Source organism: Copadichromis virginalis, linkage group LG4, assembly GCF_057382275.1.
Source record: "Copadichromis virginalis isolate Kocher_CV1m ecotype Utaka linkage group LG4, C_Virginalis_male_GT1.1, whole genome shotgun sequence".
NCBI lineage: Eukaryota > Metazoa > Chordata > Actinopteri > Cichliformes > Cichlidae > Copadichromis > Copadichromis virginalis.
The window spans coordinates 25,148,695-25,165,562 of NC_140621.1; the positions used below are offsets into that span (position 1 = coordinate 25,148,695).

Below are 16,868 nucleotides of genomic sequence, written 5' to 3' on the forward strand. Positions count from 1 at the left end.
GGCACAGGTCAGCTGTTACATGTCAATATGAGGCTAGAGTGTAAAGTGATGAAAGCTCCGCAACTTTCCTGAAAATGACAGTGAATTTCTCCCATTAGTGTCTCTCACCCATTTGTGATCGACTGTTAACACAATTAAAAGTGAACGCTGACAGCTTTAGGCTAAATTTAGACTTTTCATTTTCGTTGTCTTAAGCATGCTGTTTCAACGCTCGATGTGACAGCGTCATGGTGATGGTTAATGTCTGACTTTGATGATCTAAACACCCCCTGCCAATAGTTGGCAGCTGTTTCTTAAGTGGTGTCCTTGTGGGTGCTTTTATTCCCACTATATATATCTATATTTATTTTACCTAGAGGGATCTGAGGGCTGTGCTGGCTCTGCTAGCCCAAGCCTTTGCCCAGTCCAGTCCACAGTCATGGCGTGCTCACAGGACTGACTGCTGAGAGCGTGCTGCTCTAATTGAATCCCCCACCTGTTACTGGCAGGTGCAGTAAATAGGCAGCAGGGGGCAGGATGGAGCATGGCATGGTAACCCGCATCCATGCTGGACAAGTTAATGGGCTTTAAGAGTTAGTGTGTGCGCATGAGTGTGCAGTGCAGTGAGTCTCCTGATGGTATGTTGGTGCATTCATTAGCCCATAAGTGTTTGTAGATGTGTCTCAGTGTGTATGTGGATGTCCGTGTGCTTGTGTGGGTGGGCATGCATGTTGAGAGAGAAAGAAAGAAGCACAAAGAGAGAAGAAGTGTGAAGAAGGATGCGAGCGTGTTCTGTGTGTGCAAACAAGAAGAGAGTGGAGTAAGAGAGAGTAAATAGGTTATTTCCTGTGAAATGAGAATTAGGAGTGAGTTAATTTGCTGAGGAGTGACAAATAGTGACAGAGAGAAGAGAAAAATAAGGAAAGAGAAGGGAGGGGCTCGCCTTGTGTTTCCGCTTCCTTTTAGACTATAAGGGGCGTAAGGTTTTGGGAGTAAAAACACAGTACAGCAACAACAAGCATACACAGACATGAAGCTTGAGGACACACACGCTCTCAGAAAAATGCATGCAGGTACACACTATCCAGACAGTTGAAGAGGCAGGTATCAAACTGAACCTTTATCAACCCAAACATTCACCCCAGAGAATACCCTTCACTGAGACCAAAAGAGGGCTACAGCAAGAGATAGCACCCACTGAAAGCAAAGTCTTTTCTATGGCGTGAAGCTGACACTGAGTGACAGGAAAGTTGATCAGGACGAGGTTGCAAAGGATACAGGCAGCAGATACTGTAGAAAACAGAGGGGCATACCCAGAACAAGCTGACTGAGGCTTGAGAGGTAAGGAAACAACAAGCCTGCACAGCTGAAACATTAACCGAGCCTGCTACCTACCCTCACCCTCCCTCTGCTCTGAATCAGGTCTCCTAGACACACTGTCTCTCCCTAACAGCCCTGAAACCAGCCGCTGTGTTTTGTATTCATGACCAGCTGCTTCACTCACTCACGTCTCTGTTCTTTGGCTCTAACAATGCAATGGCTTCTACATATACAGTCAATCCTCGCAATCTTCTCCCTGTGCCACTGAAAAGAGTGTCTGCGCTGCCACGGTCACATGACCGTGCTTGTGTGTGGTGGGTCATTCCTAATGAGGGGATGCTGCCTGACTCATCGTCTCTATAGCAACCACTTTTCCTCCCTTTTGCCATTCACAGCCATTCTTTGTATTTTTCCTGTCACACAATGCAGTGGTTTCCCACTCATTCCCTCTCACTTCTCTAAGTCACATGTAGGGTTGTTTGTGTAAGTAATGGTTCTGTCCTCAGATGGTCTCCAACTCCACCCTCCACGGTGATACTGGGATACTGCTCAGCAGTCTAACACTGCTTCCTTTAACTGCTTCTTTTCCTTTATCAGCAAACAAACTGGGGGTAAGAAAAGACAGTAGTTTGGTCCTGTCATAAAGGAAATACTACAATGACGTGGGTTGTTGGGCTGCTCGACTGTCAGCAAAAAGGATGAGAAAAGAGACAGAGGGAATGATAGGAGGGGAGAGGCGGCTAATGCCGACACAGTCATAAAATTGCCTCATAATAGGTAGGTTGACAGTGTGGTGGACATTCATTGAACAGTGGCATCAACACCAAGAGATACAAGTCATCAACCCAAGAACCCAATCTGTCAATCAGCGGATGAATCAGTAAAGATTATTTGTGACAGACATGGGCAAAACACAACTTTGGAATATTACTTCAGCCACGCACAGAGAAAGGAAGAGATGGATAAAGTGGACATGGGTAGGAGGGCAGACAGGGGAAAGGGTTATGTATTTAAGTGTTAGTGGGAAGGAGAGCAGTAAATAAATAGAACCAGTTGGTTGAGGTGGAAGCAGGAGGAGGGGGGTTTTGATGCTTTCTATTCCACTGCAAGCAGCAGACTGAGCTAAAATGGCTGCTTGCGGTGAGAGAAAAATGTGACAATGATCTATGCTAATGAAAACCACAGACACAACAGACAAAGGAGTCCATAAACCAGGTAATGGTAACCTCTAAAGGAGTTAATTCCTCCAACATATGGATCCAGATACGGTGCCAGGCAGGGAAACGGCTGAGACAGATGTAAGTAGGGTTTCAGAGAGTGCTGAGAAGGGTGGGGACCTGAGAGCGGGGGGAGGGTACAGCCTCATGGAAACTGCTCTCTACCTGATGTGTGCCCTGCCAGGTCTATCTTTGCTTTTTAGTAGCTTCTGATTGTGGCTCCTGGCCATGCTGATTGGGGCTTTTTAAGAGAGCTTGCGGCAAGAAGCCATTACGAGAAGCCGAAGCCCTCCCTACGGGGGATACACCTCCCTCCACCATCTCCTCCCCTCTCCTTGAACACATAAGGAAGTGGATGGAAGGGATGGACTGATGTGGACATGTACTGGTGGAGGAGGGGAGGAGGGGAGGGCAAGACAAGTTTATTGTGCATGTGCAATAAAGAAAACAGAGAGGTGGCGGGGATAAAGTCTGCAAAGAGGTAGAGAGGGCAGAGAGAAGAGGAGGAAGAGCAGTGTAAGACAAGATAAAAGAGCCTGCAGCTGCCTGTGATGGTCAGATGTGATCTGAGAGATAAACCAAGCAGTGGGAAGAGAACAAGAGAAAGGAAGGGTGAGAAACACAATGGAGAAAATGTGTTATAAGTAAGGGGTAGTGAGAGAAGAGGAGTTAATGGAAACGTGATTAAATAAAAATGAGCAGAGAAAAATGGGAGAAGGACACTGAAGTACCTGGAAATGGGACACTGAGGCAATGATCTGACAGCAACTTTGCCAAGTTACTTTGTTATCTTAACAGATTTGTTTTGTTTGTTTGTTTGTTTTGCTTTAAGATTTCAACAACAGCAAACTTTGAATCTGTCCTGAGAAACTAAAAAAAAGAAGGCAAGAGATAAAGCATGGGAAAAAAAGAGCAGCTGAATAATGTGAAGAGAAAGAGGAGAACGTGTTTTTTCTCTCTCAGATCTGTAGGGACAGATGCACTGAAATATCGAAATGAGTGAACAGCTACTTGCGAAATGCGAATATATGAGATTTGAATAATGAGACAGTTCTATTGTCAGGCGTGTGAGGCAACAGAGTGAATATGAAATATGGTTTCTAAAAAGGATGGGAAAAGAGGAAAATATGCCATCCATGAAATGACACAGATGCATGTTGTCTGTACATTTAGGCTGAGATGTGCTTCTTCATACAGGAAAGGAATGATGTTAAATTCTCGTTTATCTCTCTTAGATACGGGACTGACCTTCTGTGATGCTTCTTTTCGTTTGTGTGTGTGTGTGTGTGTTTGTCTGTGCATGTGTTTGTGTGTGCATGAGTGCAGGTCAGGCTGGTGTCATCAGAACCAAGGAGGAAATCTAGAAGGACTTTAGAGTTTTGGTTACAAGTCAAAGAGAGATAGAAAGAGAGGAGCAAAGGAGACGATTAGAGATCGAGAAAGAAAAGGGAGGGATATCAACATCAAACATGACCACTACACAAGGTGCTGGGTTAGGAGGGAATATGGGGGAGGAAGGGAGACAAGGGAGGAGGAGGAGGAGGGAGAAAGGGGCGAGCTGTGGTTGTTATGTTCATTGTGGTCTTTACCTTTTTGATCCACTTCTATTCAAGCATCGGAAAAAAGGAGAAAGAAGGAGACAGAAGGAGATAGAAAGATACAAGAGAGAGACAGTAAGAAGGAGAGAGAGAGAGAGAGAGAGAGGGGGGAAAGTAAAGGGAATGAAAGAAAAAACAGGTGCAGGAAAAAAGAGAAAATTGAGATTAAATAAAGCGCTGTCCTTTCTCTCTCTCTCTTTTGTTTTTTTTTTGTTTGTTTTTTTTAAAGCAAGTTATCTGTCTGTGTTATGGTTGGCTACTCAGAGAAAGGATGGCTCAAATGGAAAATGAGAAGGGGAAAATGGCCTGACCTGGGTTGAAATCCATTTCCATTTCATTTCAGATTTATCAATAATCCCCCAACAACACAATCCACCCCCAACCACAAACTCTCGACCCCACCTCCACCCATCTTATTGCTACACCGCTCCCTCTCTGCAGCCCTGCTTTCCCTCGTGCAGCTTCAGAAACCTGGCGGAGAGAGAAAGTGAGACGGGCGTCTTTGTGCAACAGTCGTCTTCTGCTGTGGAAATAAGCAAGGAGCAGAGAAGGCAGAGAAATAGATAGAGAAATGGGAGATGGTGATGAATATGCCTCTATCTGTGACCGGTTATCTTTGGAGACATCGTTGAATCTCTGTCTCTCTTCCACTCTCTCCAAGCGCAGTTTGTGTTGACATTAGAGCGGTCCCTTGATCTACAGAAAGCGGTGCTTTTGGCTTTGCTCAATTTACAGAGTCAGGATGCCTGCTATAGAAGCCAGCAAAAACACTCAACCCATCGACCATCTAATCAATGGGGAGCTGCTGGCTTGCCTGGCCGAGACTGGCTCATCAAAGAAAAAAAGAACAAACAACAGGGGAAAGGGAGGGCTTGACAGAGTGTAACGCCTGAGAAACACAGAGAGGAACCGAGAGGCACAGTCGGGGGGGAGGGGAGGGAAAATAAAAAAGGGCAGACACAAAAGAGAGATGAGAGAAATATCTACAGCGGGCTCATCACACACAAATCAATAGATTGGTGTGTTGAGTCACACTGAGGCCTTAGCTGACACGGGCAGGTAAGGCGTGGTTCCCTCAATATCCATGACGCTGGTAGGAGTCTGCTTGTGTTGGGGTGTTGAGGGAGGTTCACGAGCAGCTGGAGACTATTGGAGAAGCAAGCAAAAATTTCAGCTCCGCCTTTCACATTACAGCACTCAGCTTCTCTCCATGTTTGCTGAGGCACCAGTGCCGTGAGAGTTGTTCTTCTAATGTCTCGAGAAAGACGCGTGTCAAAAGCCACATGGCTGGTGGATCCCCGCTGTGAGCGTGATTGTCATGTATGTGTCGTGGAAAGTCCCCGGGGAGCGCTGTGAAATTGTCACGACACCTCACCGGGTTGCCCGTAAAGATAGGGGAAAAAAGCGATAGCAAGAGAGAGGGTAAAAGAGAGAGAAAGAGAGTTTTACAAAGACAAACAGAATAGAAAAGAAAAAAGAGTGATAGCAGCGGTTGCCTTAGCTGTGTGGGGGATGCACCTCGGCAGAGGCGGCATCAGCATCAGCAGCCACATGATCATTTATCATCATATGCCAAGATCAAACTGGACAAACAACCTCCACGAAGACCTGGGGAGTGGAAGCCACTTTCAGCCTAGAGGGGTAAACAAGGCAAAGAAACTAGTGCAAGTTTTGTGATGCTGGGGCAGGGACCAAAAAAAAGATAAAAAAAGGCACGTTACATGCCTGCCACCAACTGTGAGTGCAATCATTAGCTCCAAGGTTAGGGGAGGCTGACACTGGCCACAGAGCATCCAGAGCTTTCATCCTCTCTGTGAAACCGCTGCAGGGGGTAGATGAGGACACCAGAATTCAAATATACAGAGTTTTTCCACGTTCCAGGTTTCTACTGACTGCAGAAGCTCAGCTCTTCATGCAAGTGTGACACTGCAGTCCTTAAAAAGTTGTTGTGCTAAACACAATATTATAAATGCACCACTGTGTATGTTTTTCAGAACAGGAGGGAAATGATGCAGTGACATGTAGAGAGAAAACGAGAGAGAGAGTGAGTGAGAGTGAGAGAGGGGAATGAAACTTCTTCAATGCTGCAAAAAAAAAGAAAGACTAAAAACAAAGAAGATGGAAGACTTCTGTTGACACTGTTCTTCCATTCTTGGTTGTCCTGAAAAATAGACACAAAGAAACGACACACACAAGATCTTTACAGATTTCTAAGAACACACACACACACACACACACGCACGCGCCTACACACACGCACGCACGCACATAAACACAGAGAAAGGAGAAGGAAACTCATCAAACTGTCCTCACAGTGAGTTGGAGGTTAGTTTAAGGCCACCTTGGTTGTTTGTCTGATTCATTCAACGTTTCTCTTTCAGGGATCTTCTGAGAAATAAGCCACTGTCCTCTCCCCTTAATCACTCCGCTCAGCGCTCTCTACAACCCTATCAATTACTCCCACACTAATGAGTACAGCTAAAACACACGCTCTCAAATACGCACACATATTGCTGAAGCACTGCAGGAACACTTGGCCTCCTTCTAGCGTGTCCTCTTCTGCTTCTTCTTCCTCGGCCCCTTCCTATTGTCTCCTTCTCAAACTTCGCATTTTTCACAGTAAAGAGCCATCTCTTTCCATGGCCCGAGCAAAGCTTCCTGCTTCTCATTCACCAGACATGTATGAGCCACTCATCTAATGGTGTCCCTATACATATTAATAGAATTTCATTTTCAGCTACATCAAAGTGTTTCCCCTCCTCCCCTCAAAACTTGTCATATTACAATGCCATTATTCCTGCAACTGACAAACTCCTTCCGACAAGTCAACTATCATTTCCAGTGGCTTTGTGTCCAAAAAGTGATGTCTTGTAATGAATAGGCAGTGCTGAATACATTTGTGGGGAAGAATCAATTTTATGAAGTGAAACAGCGGCAGAGTACCAAAATATAAATGGAAAAACTGGAGGATATAAAATTAAGCTAAGAAACTCTCGACTGTAAAGCCTGTACAGCCACCTGCACTGTGCATATTAACCAGATATATAAAAGCTGAAGAAACAAAAGAGCCACAGGAGAAGGTCTGCTAGCTCTGGCATGGCTAGCATAGATAATCCCAATAGGGAGCATTAGGAATCAATAATGATGTAGCACAGTGTTCTGAAGAAAGAGCGGGAACAGGTAAGGGCTCCCTCGTGGGATAGATTTATTTTAACTCTGCGTACATCTATGTTAAAACTGCAGTGTAGGGGTTTAACTGCAGTAAACACATCCTGCAGTTGTATCCATGGATCTGTGATGTCTTAGTGGGATCTAGCAGGCTACGGCAGGCTGTGCCAGTGTGAAATGAGAGTTCATTTGAGCCATTTTGTCGTCTTGTGTTCCGGATGGCAAAAACAATGCTACGTGGCAACGGCTGGGCGGCCTTGCAGGGCTTTTTGGCTCGATGAGATATGACTTGACTAGTTGGCGGTTTGTTGTATTTTGCCAAGGCAGTCCCACGCACAGCAACACACACACATACTTGTGCAAGACCCTTGTCTGAGCTCTGCCAGCTGAGGTGTGTGCGTATGTCAGCTCAGCACTGGCTGTCACCGTGCCGTTTCAGGTGACTGGAAACACAGCTCTCACACAGAGGACCCTGTCAAAAGCAAACATCGCTCGTAGCCATCAACATGGCTGCACACCATCTCAGCTGCCATGCCACACAGCCCTTACATATCATCTCTCAATTGTTCACCTTTTTGTCAAGACAACCAATGAAAACCATGTGTCAGGTTTAGATGATACCAGAGTGCCCAGCAATCCCAACCAGACATAAATGATGGGGCATTACCAGAGCGATTAGCTGCAGCAAATTCAATTAATCTTGACAAATCTCTGCTGAGGCAGAACTGAAGAGAGCGACGCGCCCCCTCTCCTGGTAATTAAAAGTGGCCGAGTTGAGTGGCGTGTGGTGCGACGGTGACTAGGTTTTGGGATGAACAGTTCCAGCTCTGAGTCTGAATGTGTCAGGTCGTATTTAGTTTGTCAAATGAGCACAAATACATAGAGCAGCCTGCAGAGTTTGAGTAGCGTGCATCGCCTGTGTACGCACGCGTGTTTCTATTTTTGTGAGGGTGCGCAAGTTAAGTGCTTTTGCTTCTCCAGTGGAGGAGAGTGGCAGAGGACAGGGGTAATTGGCTCTTCTTTGTCACCTCAGACAAGCGAGACTTTATATCATAGGAGGATCAGCTTCCAATTTTCTAAGTCGTGCCATACTTCAGGCACAATCAAGAAAGTTTTTTTCCCCCCAAACACAAGGAGGAAAAATGCAAGTCAGCAGCTATTTAATCATCCCTTTGATTGCCTTGCAGTGAGAGAACAAGCTCCCTTGTGCAGTCAGGGGGAAAAAGACAAGGTTAGAATGCATGAGGAGAGGAAAGCAGGCACAACTAAGTAATGCTACCTTGACCCTCTGTGGACAATGCAGGAAACCGAGCAACAGCACAGGACTATTAAAGGACTAACAAGCAAAGTCATATCAGTGTGGAGGGAAAAAATATAGCCAACACAAATATCAACTGGAAGAGAGGGAAACCTAATGTAGAGGACACTTGAGAAGAACTCTTATTACCACTAGGAAGGCTATGAATAAAATCCACACCAGAAAATATCACCCAATGTAAGAAACCAACCTTCTCATATATGACTCTAGCCGCAACCTGAGTCAACACAGTCTCTCATAAGCTAAACTAAGTGCACATAGCACTGAGCAGAGGAAGGGTGAGGACTGAAAAGTGGCACCTGGAAAACCCTGGATGCTTTGCATATTTGTACCTGTAAAAATACAAATAAATAAATAACAGGGACAGCAAAAGAAAAATGATAGAGTGGAATGATAAGCTAGTGTGGCAAACTGGTGGTCAGAGAGTAAAAATAAAGGAAGAATAAGCGTAGCAGGACAAAGAATAAAGATTTAAGACCGTGGAGTGAAGATTGAAAGTCAAAGACAGAGAAGAAGGGCTAAAAAAAGAGGTGATGCTGACTGTGAGAAATAATAAAGCGAGTGTGAGTTGGAGTCCTCAGAGAGAAGTGATAAAGAGGAGGGTGAGGAAGAGGAAAAGAAAAGGAAGTTAGCAGCTTGGTGTAGTCTTGATCCTGTGGTTCACTTCAACTGCACCTGAGGAAAAAGTAGAGACAGTTATCCCACACCCTATCATGAGAAATAAATAGCTCCCCCACCCCAGTAATGTCCTCTTGTCCTCCACCCCTCTGACACAACACTCTCATACTTCCCCACCACCCTTTCCTGAACCCCAAATTCTGCGTCTGCCCAGTGGAGGGGAGCGCCACTGCTCCTCCCCTCCAGCCACGTGCACCTGCACAGTGAGGGGATCAATGCTGAGAGTAATAATACATGAGAGGGAGGAGGGGAGACTGAGCGGAGATTTTCACATGAGTGAGGATCAACACATCACCGTATAATCCTTGCTGTGTCTGCTCCTTTGGCGGTGTGAGTGTGCTCTTGTTTGTGTGTACATGCTTGCTCAGAATGGAAGATTCAAGAGAAGAGAGAAAAAAGCAACGGTGCCCCCTCCCCCCCTCCCTTTTTGCAAGTGTAAGGTAGACTTGTGTGTATGTGTGTGTGGGCATGTGTAGAGTCACACCTGCCACATAGTTTTGAGCAAAGCAGTGAGGAAGCCAGCCGTTACCATGGGGACATTAAATTGTGTGGCGCTCCAGGTCATGTTGTCTAAAATAAGCCCTTTGCTGTTTGTGTTAACATTCCTATTGTGAGGTGTGGTATTCCAAAAAAAAAAAAAAAAAAAAGGTGTGGTATACACACAACACCCCCTGCCTTAAAGTCTCACTGTGCCCAATTTTAATTTTTATTGGAAATCAGAGGGACAGCAAAGGTGTTTGGCACCAGATAAAGGCAGTCGCCTGCCCCTGGGTTAATCAGTGCATGAGTGTGGGGCGGTGTGCGTTACACTGCTGTGATTGCCAATAAGGGCTGACCCCGTGTTTGCTGTGGGTGTGCGTAAAGTGCTTATCGGACCCTGTGTTTGTGGAGCACCTTCCCCCATGTGAAAATCCCTCTCAGCTACTGGTGCGTCAATCTGTCGATGAAGAAAAAAGGTTTAGTGCTCTGTGAGTGTGGGTGTGTATGTGCCTGTGCAGTGTATGAGAAAGAAGAGAGAGACAGAGAGAGCAGGTGAGGATGGCTGTCTGTCTTGTTTTGCTTTGACTGTGTTGAGAAAATCCAGAGAGAGCGAGTGAGCACGAGTGAGTATAAGAATGTCATCTTTTTTTAGGGTTCGGGGTGGGGGGGTTGAAGAGGACTAGAGAGGCTCAGGTGAGGGTACAGGGAAGGATGGGAGGGGTGGTGAATGGGGTGAGGGAGGGCGGGGAGGTGGAAAGGTGTGACAGGGTCTCAGTACTCACTGTAGGGGACACACTCATACTGGATCTCCAAGTACTTGTAGGTCCCTGGGCAGGGGTCTGGGAACACGTCTGACCCCGCAACCACCACACACTGAGTACGATTATTACACCTGTGAGATGAGACAGCAGGGTAGGAAGCGAGAAAAGAGAGAGAAGGGAGGAAGCAAGTAATAAAAATAATGATGAGTGCCATTGTAAGAAAGACAGGGAGGAGGGGTTGTATTCCAAAAAAAAAAAAAAAAATATCTTCAGGCTCTGAAAGACAGAGGGAACGGTAGGGATGGGAGTAATTTCACACTAGACTAGATCATGTGACAGCTGCACCCGAAGGGAGGTGGAAACAGAGGGGGAAGGAGAATGGGGGGGGGGGGGGGGGGGAGAAGTGGGATGAAGGATACAGAGAAGCATGGAGGGAGGGAAGAGGCAGAGAGAGGGCGAGTGACGTAAGACCTCCTCTCCTGGGGGATTGTGAGTGGGAGCAATTAGAGGTGAGAGAACAGGGAAGGACGAGGGGGGCTAAGGCAGATACTCTACACCACACGCACAGGGAAAACATTCATATGCACATAATACCTACATCTAAACCGCATCGCTGCATGCCTTCTCACGGTTGCACACACCGAGAAACACATCCACACAGGAGAAACGATACACATCCACACGCACGTGCACTTAGTTATTCTCACCACATAATCCTTCTCTATCCAGCTTTGAGCATTTCCCCACTGCACACTCTTTCTCTCCATTCATATCTCAAATCTCTGCTGCACTCTCTCTATCATCTTATCATTTCTACAAGTCTTTCTTCTTCCTTTACCCCCTCAATTTTCTCCTCCACCCCCTACTACTTCCCTCCCTCCCTTGCTCAAGCTAGCACCCTGTGCCTCCATTACAAGCGTGATGGATAGCTGGAAGAGAGCTTCCATTGATCTGAGCTAAAAGGAAGCAGATGCTGAGCACAAACACAGAGAGCAGCTGTAGGAAGCGCTACAAATACTCCAGCAATAAACATATAGATTCTCATGCATACATGAAACTAAGCGCACTCACACACTCACGCGCACACACACACACACACACACACACACACACACACACACACACACACACACACACACACACACACACACACACAATTCCTTACAAATAAAAGTTTTGCCAAGACACAGCAGCATTAGTCAAGTATGCTGACTTCAGTGTTTCCCAAAAGAAACGTTTGAATGCACAAGTTCAAGTGGCCCCCGGCAAATTGCCTGTTAGTTATTTTTAAGTGAAGAGAAGTAAATAAAATCCTGGAGCAAACACACATTAAACAACTAAACTTCCTTCAAATATTAATGCTTTTTCCCCCTTCTTTCATGTACTTAAAGTTGGAAGTTACTTTACTAACAATTCCACCAGTATAGTCTCAAACTTCATTATAATGTTAGCAAGAGCTGTCACTAAGAATAGTTAGTTGATAACAATTTCCTCCCAAATTGTGCCACCTGCTACAATTATTGTCATTTTGTATTCTTAATTAAATAAAAATGAAACATTAAATTACATTTAAGGAAAGCCTCAGTTTGACATTGGTTTTACTTAATGTTATTACAAAAAAGATCTACAATTTGCCACAAGGTGCCCAAATTGTGCATCTGAAGAGGAAAAGCAAGTAAATCTAGAGGAACTGTGTTGTGAAATAAAATCTTGTTTCCTCTGCCAATACCGGGCTCTTACTCTGCACAAACACACACACACACACACACAAGATCTAAACAGATCAATAGTCACCTCTGTGACATTATCTTGAAGGCGTCGGGCAGGTAGCACTGCACATTCTCCATCTGAAAGGGGTCTGCGTCACAGATTTTGTCATCGGTGCGGCCATAGTTAGCCGTCTCAATCATGATGACATCACTTCCAGGGCAACGCAGCTCGATCGGGTAGCCTTCACAAGCCAGCTCCCGGCGCATCAAACCGAAGGGCATCATTGACCGGCTCAGAGCTGGAGAGGAAAGAGAGAGAGGCAAAGTTATTGATAACTCATTGAACCTTAATATACACTTTTAGGAGGCACCTCATTGTTCCGTGTAATTGTAAATCATATATGCATGTTTGACAGGAGCAGGTGGTATGAAAGTGGTTTCTGCTGTCCTCATGTAAAACACAAACGAGCCATTATTGACTTGCCTTCATTGAATGGTAATTTTGCAGTGCTACTGATGCACAGCCTGGCCGACCACTTTCCACATATTGGCATGAAGGATTTGGAGACATACCAGCTTTTGCAATGAGATACTGCACCACTTGTGAAACAAACTGTGAGAGTTTCAAATGTTAACAAACTCCTACACACTGCCAGACAGCAGCTTATCATACTCATCCCAATGTACTTTCTCGCATCTTTTAGTGTATTCTACCTATCAGAAATGTTGGATTAGGTCTGAGCAAGAGAGGAAATAGAGGTGAAAGAAGTAAAAAAAAAAAAAAAGAGAGACAGAGAGCATCTGTATGCATTTTCAACTCTGGTGTGTACACCATTTCCACACCCACTGCTGGTAATCAGCTGTCTGAGAGGCATGTCAATGTACTGCTGCGGCTCTGTGTGGAGAAGGGTCAGCAGGGAAAGCGGGGTACTCAGGGTTAATCACTGAGCCAGGCTGAGAGGCATGAAAGAGGCCTGCAAAGAGGTGCTGAGAGAGACACTCATTGCCTCTCCAGCTCTCTCCATAACTGCATACCTTTCCAACTGCTTCTCCATTCAGCCTAAAAAAAAAAAAAAGGCTGCCAGCTTCCTTTACAGTGCAGGTGGAGGCAGGGGCACAGAGACTGAACAGAAGTAGACAGGAGTAGAGTGAGTGATCTGGAAGTGAAACTGAAGGACAGCCAACGCTCCTTTTGTGAGCCTCATGCCAGGCCCTGTGAGAGCTGCTATCCGTGGTACTGAACTGACTTTAAAACTTCTTTTGGGAAAATGGCATCCTTAGATTTGGAGCTGCTTCAGAGATAGCTAGGTGTGGAGCTGTCCGCTGTCCTGAAGGACCAGAAGGCTTTGACCGAGATCTCCTTTGCAGTGTCAGTAAGGAGGACATGATACATATTACCCAGATGGTGGGAATCCTGTGAAATCTACACAGAGTGGCGGTAGGTGTACTTTAACAGGGTGCAACTTCTTTATAAACCAAGGCTTTCACTATATAGCGCTTCCCCTTGCCAGACAGGCTCAGCAGCAGACAAGGGCACTGAGTCAGCCCCTCTCCCCCACTACTCTTATTGCTGAAACCCACAGAGCAGGGCTGTTTTCCTTTTCTGACACTGAGCTAGCAGTGCTTAAGTTTCAGCCACTGTCCATTCAGAAGGAGTGCCCATCTGGGTCAATGTCAATGTCAGTCATCCCAGACATGCTCTGCAGCACTGTGCTACATGATTCACTGCCATCAGACTTGCTCATATTTCTAAATGCCACCCATTTATGCAGCAGGGACTTCAGTTCAGTTGTGTAACTAACGCCATTAAGGCTGAATGACTAGCACAGACAGACTTCAAATCTTTTATGCCTCGCCAGAATACAGTGCCAGTGCCAAATCACAAAGGCCTAAATGCAAAAGCGCATACTAATTAAAGCACATGGAGATGCAAACAGCAGGCGAGGCCAGACAAACAAGTCCACACTCAAACGCACAAGACCCACAGAAGCAAATTAGCACATACGCAGACGCACTGTGCAGACGAGTATGCAAGATCACATTCAAGCACACATACACTTGCACACATCCATGCATACACACAGAGTTCTTGTGTCACAGTGGGGATACAATGCGTAGTGTCAGTGTGTGGCCTTGTCGTCTTAACTACCCTGTGGTGTGAATACGCAGCAGTGTACAGCTGGCCAGTGATTATAACCTTACAATGAGCCAAGAGGGAAGTAAAAGTGAAGCGGGCCACCAGGAGTGATCACACTTAGTCAGCTTACACTGTAGGTTGGCGCAAAGAATATTAGTCCCTACCAGAGGCAGCAGCTCACTCATTAACCACACTTTATATACCAAGCAAATTTAAATGGTAAATACAGCATTTCTGGCTTTTCAGTTCCATATACTGCCACTGAGCTGCGAAGATCTCCTTTAAGCTATTTCTTCAGCAGAGTTTCAAAAGAAGTGCATATATTTACAGTACTGTGTAAACATCTTGAGCCACTTGTCATTTCTTTATATTTTGCCTCTAAGAAGCCAGACTTTTTTCTAATTTTGTTAAAAGTGGACTTGAGCACCAGGCTTTCTGATGGTATTTCAAACTTTTAATTTGGACACTGACTCTATTTTCTCAATTTCAGTCTAGTCCTTCACCCTTTTCAAAGAATTTAGTTTTGTTTGTTTGTAAAGGCACTTAATATTGCACTATGAATAATTTATAGGCATATAAAAGACAACTAACTAAAGAATGAACGTGTTGAGTCCACACAAAACAGACAACTTGGCTTATCTCCTGATTTAAAAAGATTTGACCACATTGGAAAAAAATGAATTGGCAGAACTAACTAACTGGGCTCTATCCACAGTTCACTAAGCCTTTATCAGGAAAGGTCTCAATAGACACCTGTCAAAAAGTAGTTGGTAAGGGAAAAAAACAGGGAAAAGAGGCGAGGTACGCCAAATAACACAAGAACTAGACTGAAAATCAGTGGAATGATCAGTATGTACAGGGAAGGTCAGGAGAGAGGTGCAACAGTGAGTGTCCACAACCTTCTGTAAAACACAATGAAGGCTAATGGAGGCTTTTGAGCTCTATTTCAGGCAGTAGTGTAGACACCTCTGCCTGAAATGGAGTTGGGGTGTGGGGATCTTGTCAAAATTGACAAAATTATGAAAAGTACCATCAGATTTTGAATCACCATGCAACACCATCTGGAAAGCAACTGATTGGCAATGGCAACACATCTGGATAGAAAAACACACACATACAAACGTACAACAGAACACTATCAATTATGGACTGACCTCCCCAGAGCCCAGACCGCCACATTATTGAAGCAGGATGGCATCATCATGACAGAAAACAGAACAAAAGGCAGCAAACATCCCCAAAAAACCTTAGAATTTCTTTTAACTAGCCTCGAAAACTATTCCTGAACACTGCTTAAAGAAGATACAAGAAAGCTTGCCTAAGACAGTTCAGGCTGTATTGTAGCAAAAAGGTGAATAATAATGGCTCAAGACATTGGCACAGAACTTTTTGCACAAAGCTCAACAATGTACCTTTCATAAGCTTTATATAATTGTGAAACATTATGTGGGATGTCTCACTTAGATCTTACAGTTACACTTTATATAGTCAATGACTAGGCAAAAGTCTGCTGAATCACAATGATATGTACTTGATTATGAAACATTACCAAATTTATGCAGAGACTGTTGTATGGACCTAAATCCGTTGTCTTTTTTCCCAGGTATAACTTTCTCCGGCCCAGCTGTTACAGCATATATTTAGCCTTAATTGAGCACAGCCATTATGAGCCAGTAAATTTCAGTGTGGCAGCTAGATAACTATCCTATTTCTAGCACCCCTGCAAATCTCTGCTTGTGTCATTAATATATCATATTTCACACCGACATAATTCAGAGCAACGCAACCACTTTTTGACAAGTTGCAGTTCTAAGGTGGGTTTTAAAGTTTAGATATACAGAAGGATTCATCTTGCATCCATACAGAAATTTCTGAATGGTGTATTCACAACAAGCATGGATCTTAACTTGAGGGATGGATTCAGTGTCTATGTGTGTGTGAGAGGGTGTGTGTATGTGGTAGCGTGCCAGCCAGATGGCCTGAGGCCTAGCTGGAGCTGTGACTGGCTCTGAGCTGAGCTGAGATGAGCTGAGCAGAGGATAAGCTTGGCCTGGCCATGGGCTATGATTGTCCTTCACTCTGCAGGAATCCATTAAGGTTTCAGGGTCTCTTTAGCCAGCACACACAGACACACACAATAACACACATGGGCATTTAGTCTTGTCTGTCAGACTCATAATAGCTGAATGGAGTGACTTTCTCTGCAGCAGCCATATGTATACTTGGATGTAATCCCTCGCAGTAAGACTATGACTTATCTCCTGTGGTGTATAAAACTGCATTAACAGCCACCGTGCTCAAGAAATGCTACCAATTGTCACACATACCAATAAAGGGCCAATTCAGTAATTATACGAGCTGATTTTCATGGATGTGGCAGAGTGGAAGTGACAGAGGTCACACACACACAGCCACACAGCCAGAGCCCTGGTGTCACTCCAGGGCAGCTGGTGTGAAGGGCTGAAGCGGTTGGCTTCAAATAGAAGCTCCATACAAATTAAGA

The 16,868-nt window shown here is 45.0% G+C and overlaps 1 protein-coding gene across 1 annotated transcript in view; it reads right to left on the reverse strand.

The window, feature by feature from the left end:
• The window catches only part of adgrl1a (adhesion G protein-coupled receptor L1a), a 102,453-nt gene that overhangs the window by 36,496 nt on the left and 49,089 nt on the right, over nt 1–16,868 (reverse strand). The window contains exons 3-4 of the mRNA XM_085454451.1: nt 12,314–12,527; nt 10,541–10,650 (exon numbers count right to left, since the gene is read on the reverse strand). Coding sequence (XP_085310577.1) covers nt 10,541–10,650; nt 12,314–12,527 — 324 coding nt within the window. The remainder of the gene's footprint in view (nt 1–10,540; nt 10,651–12,313; nt 12,528–16,868) is intronic.